Source organism: Megalobrama amblycephala, linkage group LG18, assembly GCF_018812025.1.
Source record: "Megalobrama amblycephala isolate DHTTF-2021 linkage group LG18, ASM1881202v1, whole genome shotgun sequence".
NCBI classification, from domain to species: domain Eukaryota; kingdom Metazoa; phylum Chordata; class Actinopteri; order Cypriniformes; family Xenocyprididae; genus Megalobrama; species Megalobrama amblycephala.
The window spans coordinates 34851513-34865882 of NC_063061.1; the positions used below are offsets into that span (position 1 = coordinate 34851513).

At 33.0% G+C, this 14370-nt stretch overlaps 3 protein-coding genes across 3 annotated transcripts in view; 2 read left to right on the forward strand and 1 right to left on the reverse strand.

The window, feature by feature from the left end:
• Positions 1-14370, reverse strand: part of LOC125253453 (urokinase plasminogen activator surface receptor-like) — a 551125-nt gene that overhangs the window by 139195 nt on the left and 397560 nt on the right. The gene's annotated exons all lie outside the window — the stretch shown is intronic.
• On the forward strand, positions 62-907 carry LOC125253277 (uracil nucleotide/cysteinyl leukotriene receptor-like). The gene has a single exon (XM_048167197.1). The coding sequence runs from the start codon at positions 62-64 to the stop codon at positions 905-907; it is 846 nt and encodes a 281-aa protein (XP_048023154.1).
• LOC125253445 (chemokine XC receptor 1-like) lies at positions 4668-5916 on the forward strand. Its single transcript, XM_048167399.1, has one exon. The coding sequence runs from the start codon at positions 4668-4670 to the stop codon at positions 5505-5507; it is 840 nt and encodes a 279-aa protein (XP_048023356.1). The 3' UTR covers positions 5508-5916.

The following is a 14370-nucleotide window of genomic DNA, read 5'->3' on the forward strand; positions in this document are numbered from 1 at the left end:
GTGGCAATATTATATTTGGCTTGTGAGCTGCTGAGCTAAGAAGACAAACAACACAGAGGAGATGAATAACTCTACAGTGAACTTCATCACACCTGAAATATCTACAAACTCCACAACTCAGCCCTTTGGGCTAATTAACTTTCTGATAACCTCCATATACAGCATACATTTCCTGTTTAGTATTCCTACACACTCTTATGTGATCTGGCTCATCATCACAGGAACAGAAAGTGGAGTTGTATCAGCGTTCTTCAATCTCCACCTCTCTATTTGTGAGATTGTTAACTGTCTGCATAGTTTGGTCTCTATACTGACAATTTACTTCTCAAGTCTCTCATTTTTAATGCTGTTTCTACAAGGATTAATTCTCAGTGGCCGTCCTGTGTTTCAGTGTCTGATCTGTGTTGAGCGTTACCTGGCAGTGGTTCATCCTGTAACCTTTCTGAAGTACAAACCTCTCAGATATAGAGTGATCTGCTGCACTGTGGCTTGGATAATTATTCTTGGATCCTGTTTCTATTGTTTATTTATTGCAATCTCACAAAACATTCATGTCAAAACATGGTTCTTTTCACTGCAATTCCTTGTCTTCTTCTGCATCCAGTTGTTTTGTCTTGTAGCTGTTCTCAGAGCTCTGAAGCAGTCAGGACCTGGAGAGAGAAGGAGAGAGAGAGAGGAGGAAAACCACATGAAGAGAAGAGCATTTCATCTCATTCTAATAGCTACTGTGAGCATGGCTTTTATATATGTCCCTTATACTATCACAGGATTCTGTATCATTATAACACAACAGAATCATGACGCATATTGGCTCCCTGGTTTGGTATGTTATGTGTTGGCTGGTTTCATTCAGCCAGTTCTTTATCTTCAACGAACTGGAAAGCTCTCCACCCTCTGTTCCTCATAATATCTGCAATTGATATATTTTACTAGTTCTAGTTACTTTATTCTCTCAATGTTGTATTGGATAACTTTAATTTAATAATTGATTCACGATTTGTTTAATTTAATAATAAATTTAGTCACTTTTGATTTTAAATGTTTGTTTTTGTGAATTGTGGGGACATTCCATAGGTGTAATGGTTTTTATACTGTACAAACTGTATTTTCTATCACCCTTCACTACCCCTACCCCTAAACCTAACCATCACAGGAAACTGTGCACACTTTTACTTTCTCACAAAAACTCATTGTGTATGATTTATAAGCCTTTTGACAAATGGGGACATGGTGTAATGTCTTCATAAGTCACCCTCTCCTTGTAATACCTTTATGTCATTATACAAATTTGTGTCATGATATCACACACACACACACACACACACACACACACACACACACACACACAAAGAAAAAAAAAAAAAAAAAAAAAAAAAAAAAAAAAAAAAAAAAAAAACTTTGTGAGTGTATTCACTGACACACTAAACATTTACATAGCAAACATTTACATGTAGCAAAATGTTCCAGGTCTGAATTTATAAAGATCGTTTTGGCAGATTGATTATGTTTTAGCCTGTCAAAATAAAATATTATAGCAATACTTTTGTTTAGCCTCAATATTGAAATTGGCTGACAAATCACATGGTCACATATGGGGCCCTATATTAACGATCTAAACGCAAAGTGTAAAGCGCACGGCGCAGGTGCACTCAGGGCGTGTCCAAATCCACTTTTGCTATTTTAACGACGGAAAAACGGTCCGTGCGCGGAGGCGCATTTTTAAAATGGGTTGTCCCTATTCTCTTAATGAGTAATGGGCGTAACATTCAATAAACCAATCAGAGTGTCATCTCCCATTCCCTTTAAGAGCAAGATGCGCTCGCGCCATGGCGGATTGCTATTTACATGGCGTACACGCGATGAGTCAGTTAATATATATGTGTGTGTATTGGCACGATTGTTCAATTAATTAGCCAATTTCGTTCATCATTATAAGTAGTAATAGGCTGAATTGAAAATAGGTAGCCTAATTCTAATACACGCAATGACTATTCATCATTACATTTTTATATTTATGTAGCCTACACAATAATATTCTTTTACACTGTAATCCTTTTGTTTTTAATATTTGGCATGTTTGTGTGATGCGCATCCCTGTGTGTAATAAACAAAGTCAACGCGCACTGTGGACGCGCCCAGAGGCGCAGTTTCTACCAACGCGCTCTAACAAAAAAATATTGCGCCATTGACTTTAGACCAGGTTTGAGTTGGTCTATGGCGCAGTCTATTTTCAGCTCCTTAAAATAGCAATGCGCCGGCAATGCGCCTGAACACACCTCTTTTTTAGACCAGCACGCCCATGGGCGCACTAACTGGCGCAAATGCATTTACTAATTTAAGGACGTGGCGCTGAACGGGAAAACGCGAACGGCGCCGGACGCAAACTAGCAAACACTTGCGCTGCGCCTTGCGTCGCATTGCGCCGGGTGTATTATAGGGCCCATGATGTTGACATGCTGGAAAGGCATTATTATCTGAGATATAAAGTTTTACTTATGCGTTCATATAAATCTATGAACTTATAGATGAAAAAATGATGTGTATTTTCCCCATGCAGATTCAGTATATGCTTAGTGCTTTGTCATAATAATTGCTTTACACTTGACATCCTGTCATAACACTTTTTTTTTTTCTTTGTCATACCTTAAAAGTTCAGTCTATAAATTTGCATATATTGTGTTTTATGTGACGTGTAGCAGATGAAGTTCGTGTTGTCTCCAAAACACAGCACAGAAGTGAATAAACATCCAGAGAGACTGGACTTCCACTCTTCAGGTGATAAACACTTTTTGATTTTTTGATTAACCTCAGTACTATCAACCAAGAGTGTAACTGTGTTCATCCGAAAATGTTTTGGGATGCATTTAATGCTTTAGTTAAAATTGGATTGAGTAATTTTCTGAACAGAAGTAAATCAATTTAAAGGAAATGTATTAAAGAAAATGACATACTTAATTTAGGCTAAGCATAAATACTACTGATTATACACAACCATATTTTTTAAGTCATTTAATAATGATTTGCTGGTTGTTTGAGTTCAAAGTACACTGTAAAAAAAAAAAAAAAAAAAATAGTAAAAAAATGGTCAAAGACTGTTAGCTACAGCTGCCAAACAAAAACCTTAAAATGAAAGTAAAATATTCTAATTTAAATAAAATGCAAAAAACTTTAACAGAAATTTTCTTTAAACTTTTTATTTTTTCACAGAAAAAAAGTTATTTTACATGTATTCCCTGAATTATTACAATAAAACACCTTCACTGCAAAACATAATCATAACATAATAAAAAAAAATAAAAAAAATGGTCAAATGACTTTCAGCAGCAGCTGCCAAACAAAGTCTGTAAAATAAATGTAAAATAACCTAGTTTAAATAAAATGCAAAACACTCTTACAGAAGAAAAAAAAAAAAAAAAAAAAAAATGTTTTACAGATAAATCCTCAGTTATTAAAACACATTCACTGTAAAATGTGAAACTCTTGGATTTAACTGTAATTTCAAATAAATTGGACAAAGATGTGTTAGTGTTTAACGTTCTGCTGTTGTCAGTCGTTTGAATCAAATCAGGAAATACCTATAAAATAACCATGTTTTTTAACGTTTAAAGATTTTTGCACTTCATTTAAATTAGGATATTTTACTTTAATTTAATGGTTTTTGTTTGGCAGCCGCTGCTGCCAGTCATTGACTGTTTTTTTTAATGATTTTTTTTAAAGTGAAGACATTTACTCATAATAATTCAGGAAATACCTGTAAAATAACAGTGTTTTTTCAGTTTATTTAAATTAGGATAACTTACTTTAATTTAATTGTTTTTGTTTGGCAGCCACAGCTGCCAGTCATTGACTGTTTTTATGATATTTTTTAAAGTGAAGATATTTGATTGTAATAATTCAGGAATTACCTGTAAAATAATAGTGTTTTTTCAGTTTATTTAAATTAGGATATTTCACTTTAATTTTACGTTTTTTGTTTGGCAGTCAGTGCTGCCAGTCATTGACGTTTTTTTTAACGATTTCTTTTAAAGTGAAGGTATTTGATCATAATAATTTGGCAAATACCTGTAAAATAACAGTGTTTTTGGTTTATTTAAATTAGGATATTTTACTTTAATTCCACAGGGTTTTTTGGCTGCATTCATTTGACCGTTTTATCATTTAACTGTTGTGCAGTTTGTTACTGTTTAATTACTGATTATTTTTGTAATTTTACTTACATTTGTTTGTAATTTAAGAAAACAGAAAAATACTGTATACAGTAATACAGTATATTTTCTGTAAAAAAGTAGGCTATGTGAATTATTGTAATTTTTCATTAATGTCATAATACTTAAAATAATAGCTGAGTTGTTAATTTACATATATTGCTTATAATTTTACAGAGTTGTAAGTATAATTTAAAATAAAAGAAAATGACTGTAAAAAAATCAGTTATTTTCCATAAAGTTAGTTTTTTTTTTTTTTTTTTTTTTTTTTACAGTGTAGGAACTTTGCATACAAAGTAATTTATTATGTTTAATACTGGATGAATGGATTTAAATGTTATGTTTACCTTATTGACTCAGTCTGAATTAACTGGTTCATTCACAGTTTTCCATAAAAAAGATCACAGTTGCAATGTTATATACAATATGGTTGAGCTGCTGAACTAAGAAGACACAGACGAGATGAATAACTCTACAGTGAACTTCATCACACCTGAAACATCTACAAACTCCACAACTCATTCCTTTGGGCTACTGAACTTTGTTGAAACTTGTATACTCGGAATAAATGTCCTGTTCGGTGTTCCTACAAACTTCTATGTTATATGGCTCATCATCACAGGAAGTGGAGTTGCATCAGAGTTCTTCAACCTCAATCTCACCGTTTGTGAGATTGTTAACTCTCTGAATTGTTTGATTGCTATACTAACATGTTACTTTTCAAGTCTCTCATTTTTACCAATGTTTCTAGAAGGACTAACTCTCACTAGCCGTCCTCTGTTTCAGTGTCTGATCAGTGTTGAGCGTTACCTGGCAGTGGTTCATCCTGTAACCTTTCTGAAGTACAAACCTCTCAGATATAGAGTGATCTGCTGCACTGCGGCCTGGATAATTATTCTTGGATCCTGTTTCTATTGTTTATTTATGTTAATCTCACAAAACATTAATGTACACATATGGTTCTTCTCAACACAGTTCCTTCTCTTCCTCTCCATCCAGTTGTTTTTCCTTGTCACTGTTCTCAGAGCTCTGAAGCAGTCAGGACCAGGAGAGAGAGGGAGAAAGAGAGAGGAGGAAAACCATATGAAGAGAAGAGCGTTCCATCTCATTCTAATAACTACTGTGACCATGACATTTACATATGTCCCTTATACTATGACAGGATTCTGTATCATTATAACTCAACAGAATCATGACGCATATTGGCTCCCTGGTTTGGTATGTTATGTGTTGGCTGGTTTTGTTCAGCCTGTTCTTTATCTTCAACGGACTGGAAAACTCTCCAGCCTCTGTTCCTTATAAGATCTGTAATTGAGATATTTTACTAGTTACTTTATATACTTAATGTCTTTGTCAATAATTAATTAATGATTTGTTAAATTTAATGTTAAATTCAGTTATTTATTTATTTTTGGTCATTAAATGCCATCAATACATTCTTTATGGAACGAACATTTGTACAACAGATAACAGGTTACAATAAAACATTTACATTTAAAGGTTTTCAAATTTGCAATACATTCCAGCATGTAATCCACATTTGCAATTCCAAATAACAGAAACGTTGCAATTTTAAATGGCTTGAGAATATTACATTATTGTGTTGATTCAAACAATACCATGGCTTACATTCACAGCCTTTTTTGTTGAAGGCAAGAATGTAATCAAAAGTTCATCACCTGAAGAGTGAATGTCCAGTCTCTCTGTGCTGTGTTTGTATAATATTTGGTATAATAAATATAATAAAATCAAGAAAGGAATAAAAAAATGTTTTAATATCTTCTGGCTTACTATCTTGTTGTTCACCAATAAATAGACAAAGCACTTTTTCATTATCTCACACCAGGTTCTGGTAAGAGCTGTGTGTGCGTGTGTGTGTGTGTGTGTGTGTGTGTGTGTGTGTATATATATATATATATATATATATATATATATATATATATATATATATATATTTACACACAATTTATTCAGACACCTTGAAGATTTCATTCATTAATACAGTGTATTCACTGTAGTTTAAAAAAAAGGGTAATAAAGTATGCCAAGATCTCAGTTAATCTGTCAAATCTCAATTTTGTCAGATAACACTTCAGCAAAACATGTCCAGGTCAAAGTGTCTGAATAATTTTTGGGTATAATATGTCACAGTTTACTTATTTTGCCATCCTCACTTACAAAAATGGACTATAGAGTCGTGCACCCACTAGTAAAAACATATCAAAAATATAAAAAAATATAGTCCTTTACGATGGTTGCTTGTCAGACTGTACGAACATGATTCTCATGTCACACTGTGGGATCTCAGCTGTCATTTATGTCAGACTGTACGATAGTCAAGATGGATGCGCGGATGCGCATGAAAATTTGTCCGGAATTTTACATCATCAACCCATACACGTTTCGGTGACTGTGAGCTGCATTACACGTGAGACTGAAATGGTGGCTAACAAAGAAATCTCTATTGTTAATTTTGATCACAGCTTGTCTTGAAAAACAAAGACAATTTGACGTTTGTCGTAGGAGAAGTCACACTGGAGGATTGTGAAATCTTCTGACACTGCCAGAATTTTGTTGGAGGTCAAATTTCACCACCCATTAATCAGCTGTCGATGAACATGTCAAACTAGCAAAAAAAACTACAGATTTTAGGCTAGGATTATAGGAATCTTTTAGGATTTGCAAAATTTGTCAAAATTGCACAGTGTACACCAGCCTTTAGATGAAATCAACTGAAGATAAAAATCATTAAAATCTCTGAAGATCTGATTAAACAACTCCACAAACAGTATTACCAGCTTCACTTATTACTAACCACAGTGACTTTATTTTCAAACATCTGCAGAATTGAGAATTAACTGATGTAAATAGACTAGGTTTATTGGTCAAGAAAAGAAAAGCCACCATCATGGAGATCAGCGTTTTCTTAAGCTGGGCTCTTGACCCTTGACTTTCTATGTTAGATTAGATTTAACAATGCACATTGTTGTAAAGAAGTGAAGTCAGTGCTTTTATATGTTATATAGTCATTGTGAGATGGCCTGATTGCATCCAAAGCAACTGATCATATGTTTAGTCATTTGTACATTTGAGTTTTGTATTACCAACCCAGTGAAACTACAGCATGAGAAGAAAGTGCTGCAGCAAACAGATATATTGAGTAATTTTAAAACCATGCAGTGCACAAAAAAATTTGGGTAACACTTTATAATAACGTTCAGTTATAAGTCATTTATGAATTATTAGTTAATGATTAACAAATCATTTACAAAACATGGCTATACTTTCATAAATGATTAATAAGTGATATACTAACATTTTATGAATGTTTTATTACTTCAGTTATGAGACACTTATAAGTTATTAGTTAATGATGAACGAATCATTTACAAAACATTACAATATACATTCATACATGATTAATACGTGTTATGCTTACAATTTACAAATGTGTTGTAAGTTATCTCAATTAAATAAATCAAACAGATCATTAGTAGATGGTTTATAAGTTATTAGTTAAGACATTATTTATCACTTATAATAACGGAAGTATTTATGTCAAAATTGTTTTAGTATCATTATCTCAATTAACAATTGTTAATCATGAACAAATGTTGAACAAACCATTAATAAATGATCAGTATATGATTTATTGATGAAGTTGTAGACTGGTCTGTGTTCAAAAGCACAAACATGCAGGTATGCTAAAGCACTATTTTTAAGAAGAGTAATTTATTTGTTTTGAAGTGGATAAACATTTATAAATGCCTTACAGTCAGGTGATTCCAGTGGATTATATAAAATCCTTTCACTCATCAGCACAGACTTGTGTTCTGTGTGGAGTATGTGGGGTCTAGTGATGAAGTCACCCTCTGATCCGGATTTACCTTCCACTGAAGCTCACATCAGGTGCACAGAGTTAAACACTCCATGTGTGTCAGAGAAGACAGCTGTCTATACCCTCACCAGTCAGCACTTACACTGCAGTACACACTACAAAGTGTTCAACACCTGTTATAGATGATGTGTAAATGCATGAATAAATCATTTACAAAGCTTTCTGCATCCCCTATTCTAAACTGTAAACTATTCTTCACTTGTAAATGAGTTACGTATCATTTGTAGACCTTTCTTTCCTATTACAAATTATTTGTATATGTATACAAGTCATTTATAACACTTTCTGCATACACTATTCTAAAGTGTACACTATTCATCACTTATAAATGTGTTACACATCATTTGTAGACCTTTCTTTCCTGTTACAAATTATTTGTATATGTATACAAGTCATTTATAACACTTTCTGCATACCCTATTCTAAAGTGTAAACTATTCATCACTTATAAATGTGTTACACATCATTTGCTGATGTTCCTGTTACATGATCCATCTCACTCCTTCACTTTACCCAAGCCTAAAATTTACATTATTATTATTTAAAAAAATAAAATAAAAAAATAAATCAACCAGCACTTAATCATTTCATTTTTATCTTGTTTTTCATGGAACAGCTCCTCACCATAACATGAAAACGCACCATAAACTGATAATAAATGTAGTCCATAGAGAATACGAATCTGACGTCACGCCGCATTGAGTTCTGGGTAAATTCTTTGTTTATTCGCCATCTTGACAGGATCACGCAGCCTTTCCATTATTGAGTTTAGTGCAGTAATTTGTTTTCTGTCATGATTGTGAAAAATGTCACCATTGTATACGTCATTAATGCTGCATCGATAATTGTGATAGTAACTCAGATCATCGTTCTGAGACAAAACAAGACAGTGAAAAAAGTTTTTTCGCCTTTTCTATGTGTAAAAACACCAAGGGAAGCAGATCAAGGAGATGACGAGAAGACGCCGGATGGCAATTCTATTATTAATGGCACTGATTAAACCCACTGCTTATCACTCAATAAAAGAATGACATTTTCAAGTGTTTTTGAAAGTTTTGATTTCGTTTGGTTTAATAATTAACATTACCTTTGCGAGTCTGACTCTCACTGCGCTCGTGAATTAGCAGAACTTGACGGGGACATTCAAATGCTTAACAAGAAAAACGCTTCATGTGACAAACAAACAATTCTGTATATTTAATAAAGCATACTGCGTGGAGATACGCAAATGAGCTCAAAATATGAACGCAACACGTTTATAAAAACAGTTTCCTCTCATGTCCTCTCAAGAAAAGGCTTAATGCACTTAGACTGATATTAAAGAGACCAAATTCTATTTACAAATAAAGCACATGCAGAAAAACGGATGAGGCCAAAATATAAACTTTCAGGATCACTTAAAATGCAAGCATTTTATACATTTTCTTCATAACGGTTTTATAAAGGTATGAAACTGCTTAGTGTGGTTGTCATTTGTTAAAATAAATATGAAAATACATTGTGTTCATGTCCGTCTGTCCACTGAATTTGACCCATAATCTCTGATTCTCCTCATCTGTGATTGTGGAAAAGGGGGATTACAATGACAACAGTTGTCGGCCTACTCAGTATGCTCATTTAAGCACTATTTAAACGTTTCCAACAAATAAATGAATCGACTTTTCTCAGTGTGTTGATCACATAGATTTATTTGGATATTCATACAATGGCTGAAGCAGTGGTGAGCGTCCAGCGTGCGACACTGTAAACAGATCAACATGGTAAACGAAATTCTACAAAACTTCAGTGAAAAAAAATAAAAATAAATAAAATGATCATGCGACGCGATAAAATAGCTTCTATTCCCTGCAAACGATATGTTAACGTTCCACTTAATGGCAGTAACAAAACAAAAGGTAAGCAAGAATCCGTATTAATTTCAGTACGAGTAATAGAGGGCGATCCTGTCAAAATGGCGGCTCCGCCCCGGCATGCAACGAGGCGTGATGTCGGTTCGTATTCTCTATTATTTCGTGCATTATTTTCAAGTCTTCAGAAGTCGTACGATGCCATCCTGTGAGGAAAAGATTCTTATAACGTAATATAACCATTATACATTAATAATCGTATCAATCCGCCATTTCATAACTTTCAAATTAAAATTGGCGCGTCTAACAATACGACACAGGTTTGCGGCAGTGATGTCAAACCTCGCTCCTTATTGGCTGTCACATGTGATTTGCGACTACCATAGAGTGTTTGCGACATGCCGAATTTGAGTTGCTGTGTTAGATTCACAGTCTATGGTTACATTCTGCGCGACACTTAAAAGGATGGAAATGCAGATCAGAAGAATGTTTGCAGCGATTAAACACTTTAATTTCATTCTGTTACTCACACAAAATTATGATTTGCTGTCATTTCGCTGGTAATGTAGCTCACGCGTCGTTTTGTCTGTTATGTATACTGCTTTTTGTAATGTTTTAAATAAATTATTGTGACTAACATACATTTATCTGCCTGTTACACTACGTATATTGTCAAAATGGTTATGCTTAAGGTTATAGGGTGGAGTAGGGAGCTTAAAATTATTCTTTTTATACAACAGTATATCAACTAAGATAACAGTCACTGTAAATATATCTATATTGCGTTTTTATTTTTGTGAAGTGGCTAAAAAGTGGTCATGTTTAGGTATAAGGGGTGAGTTAGGGGCTCAAAGATATCTATATAATAGTAAAATATATTTGCATAAAAATATTATAATTTTTATATGAAAATATATCATTTAAATATCATGATTCGTATAGATTTTTATATCCTGTAACTGAAAGATATACTTTGCATATGGCAAATAAATGGTAAATTTACAAATTGCAGTTTGTACATAATTTATAAAGAAGGTCTGCAAATGATATGTAACACATTTATAAGTGATGAATAGTGTACACTTTATGCAGAAAGTGTTATAAATGACTTGTATACATATACAAATAATTTGTAACAGGAAAGAAAGGTCTACAAATGATACGTAACACATTTACAAGTGAAGAATAGTTTACAGTTTAGAATAGGGGATGCAGAAAGCTTTGTAAATGATTTATTCATGCATTTACACATCATCTATAACAGGTGTTGAACACTTTGTAGTGTGTACTGCAGTGTAAGTGCTGACTGGTGAGGGTATAGACAGCTGTCTTCTCTGACACACATGGAGTGTTATGGAGTGTTGTGCACCTGATGTGAGCTTCAGTGGAAGGTAAATCCGGATCAGAGGGTGACTTCATCACTAGACCCCACACACTCCACACAGAACACAAGTCTGTGCTGATGAGTGAAAGGATTTAATATAATCCACTGGAATCACCTGACTGTAAGGCATTTATAAATGTTTATCCACTTCAAAACAAATAAATTACTCTTCTTAAAAATAGTGCTTTAGCATACCTGCATGTTTGTGCTTTTGAACACAGACCAGCTTACAACTTCATCAATAAATCATATACTGATCATTTACTAATGATCATTAATAAATCATATACTGATCATTAACTAATGCATTATAAATGACTTATAGCCAAATTAATAAAACATTAACATAAAATGTTAGTATATCACTTATTAATCATATATGAATGTATATTCATGTTTTGTAAATGATTTGTTGAACATTGTCTAATAATTTATAAATGACCTATAACTGAATTAATAAAACATTCATAAAATATTAACATATCACTTATAAATCATTTATGAACGTATAATCATGTTTTGTAAATGATTAGTTCATCATTAACTAATAATTTACAAGTGACTTATAACTGAACGTTATTATAAAGTGTTACCAAAATTTGAACTACTGTCTTACTTAGACACACACAGACATCAAGAATCAGCATATGAATCTTAAAAGTAAATGATAATAATAACTCAGGAACAGGAAAAAAATGGCTTTTGTTATTTATGTTTACAACAATTTACATTTAATAAAGAAAAAAAAAAATTATTGGACTATTTTATGGAGTCCTATTAAGTACAACTATATTTTAACAACACACAGAATATCGATGATGTAATACTTGCAAATTATTATTATTTTTTTTTTTCATTTAGCAATTTATCATAGTAAAATTAAACATTTTAATTTTTTTTTTTTTTTTATGGAAAGCAAAGGCAGGACAGTTTTCCAGCTCGTTTGAAATGAAGAACTGGCTGAACAAAACCAGCTAAAACATAACAAATTAAACTAAAAACAATGAGTTCATTAATAAAGAGCCGAGAAGAAACAAAAGACAATCCTATGATTATATATGGCAAATACATGATAGCAATGCTCACAGTAGTTATTAAAATGATATGAAACGCTCTTCTCTTCATGTGGTTTTCCTCCTCTCTCTCTCTCCCTCTCTCTCCTGGTCCTGACTGCTTCAGAGCTCTGAGAACAGCCACAAGACAAAACAACTGGACGGAGAGGAAGAGGAGAAACTGCAGTGTGAAGAACCATGTATATGCATGAAGATTATTTGAGATTAAACTAAACATGCAGAGCAAACAAGAACCAAGACTATTTATCCAGGCCACAGCACAGCAGATCACTCTATATCTGAGAGGTTTGTACTTCAGAAAGGTTACAGGATGAACCACTGCCAGGTAACGCTCAACACAGATCAGACACTGAAACAGAGGACGACCAGTGATGGCTAGTCCTTTCAAGAAATGTGTAGTTCTTGTGAGACTTGAAAACAAAAATGACAGTAGAGTAAATATAGCGTTCAGACAGGTGGCAATCTCGCAAACAGACAGATTGAGGTTGAAAAACTCTGATGCAACCCCACTTTTTGTGACGATGAGCCATATAACATAAGAGTGTGTAGGAAGACCAAACAGGAAATGGAGGCTAAATAGACACATTTCTAAACTATTGAGTTGTGCAATAAAATGAGGTGTGGAGTTTGTAGATGCTTCAGGTGTGAAGTTCTCTGTAGAGTTATTCATCTCCTCTGTGTTTGTCTTCTCAGCTCAGAAAATCAACTCAAGAAATAAAAAAAGTAATAATAAAAAAAAAAAATATGGCAACTGTGTTCAACAGGAAGAGAGAAGTAAAAATGTAATTCAAACTGTTACATTTTTTCATGCATTGAATTTAAAAAATTTAAAATATGTAATTGCACATAATATGGAATGTTTCAATATTAAATGTCTACTATTAGAGGTAATTTTAATGCATTAATTCACAATACAATGCTAAGAGAATAACATAATGCAATACAATATTAAATGACAACATAACATGATGCTGTAAATTAAACATCTTTAAATTGCACAGTTTACATGGAAATTCCCTTAAATGGCTACAATTTAATTTAATTCACAGTTAATTTTTATCTATTAAAATAAATAGATAAAACAAGTAGATCTCAACTCTGTTTTATTTAATAGTTAAACCATCTTACATGCTCATAAACCTTATAATACCTAAAATTCACAGCAAAAACGGAAAGCAAGAAAACTAATTGAAAGTTTATCACCTGAAGAGTGAATGTCCAGTCTCTCTGGATGTGTATAAATCTCTGAGCTGTGTTTTAGACTGATTCGCAGCTGCCACAAGATTGTGTGTGCATGACTTCATCTGCTGCACTTCACATAAACGTCATTTATGCAAATATTGATGTAAAAAATGAATATGAAAAAGACAGTATTTGCAAAACTGGCCTGTGTAAACAGGAATAAAAACTGCATTTTAGTTCAATATGGAAGCTGCATACTGGACTCTCTGGACAATCTCTACCTAAAGTTTTGTAAAACTCCAAAAAACAGTTTCCAGCTGAAATCAACAATATAGTGGTTTTAAATCACCAACAACTTTTATTCCTTTTCATACAAAATATGATAACAAGAAAAGATATTCAATTAATAAAGACTTGTCCCTTGTTTCTTGCAATGTTCCTCATAAGCAGAGGAACAAGTCTTTTAATGGAGTATCTCTCCATAAAATCATAATTTGTATGAAAAGGAACAAAAGTTGTTGGTGATTTACAGCCATGTTCACTGTAAAAAAAATTGCAACAAAGTTAGCAATAATTTACCATTAATTTTACAGTTCTTTACCGTAATCTACATTACAGTATGTTCCTGTAAAAAATACCTCAATTAAAACTCGAGTAAACTCATTTCATTTGCAGAAACCGACTGCCTTAAATTGGCTGACTGTCGTTTAAATTCATAAGCTAATATTTTTAACTGTATGAGCGCATTATTCCCATGAATTTATTTCATCTGAGTCCACTA

Coding starts and splice junctions, on each gene's coding strand:
- LOC125253277 (XM_048167197.1), top strand. CDS start 62: ATGAATAACTCTACAGTGAACTTCATCACACCTGAAATATCTACAAAC.
- LOC125253445 (XM_048167399.1), top strand. CDS start 4,668: ATGAATAACTCTACAGTGAACTTCATCACACCTGAAACATCTACAAAC.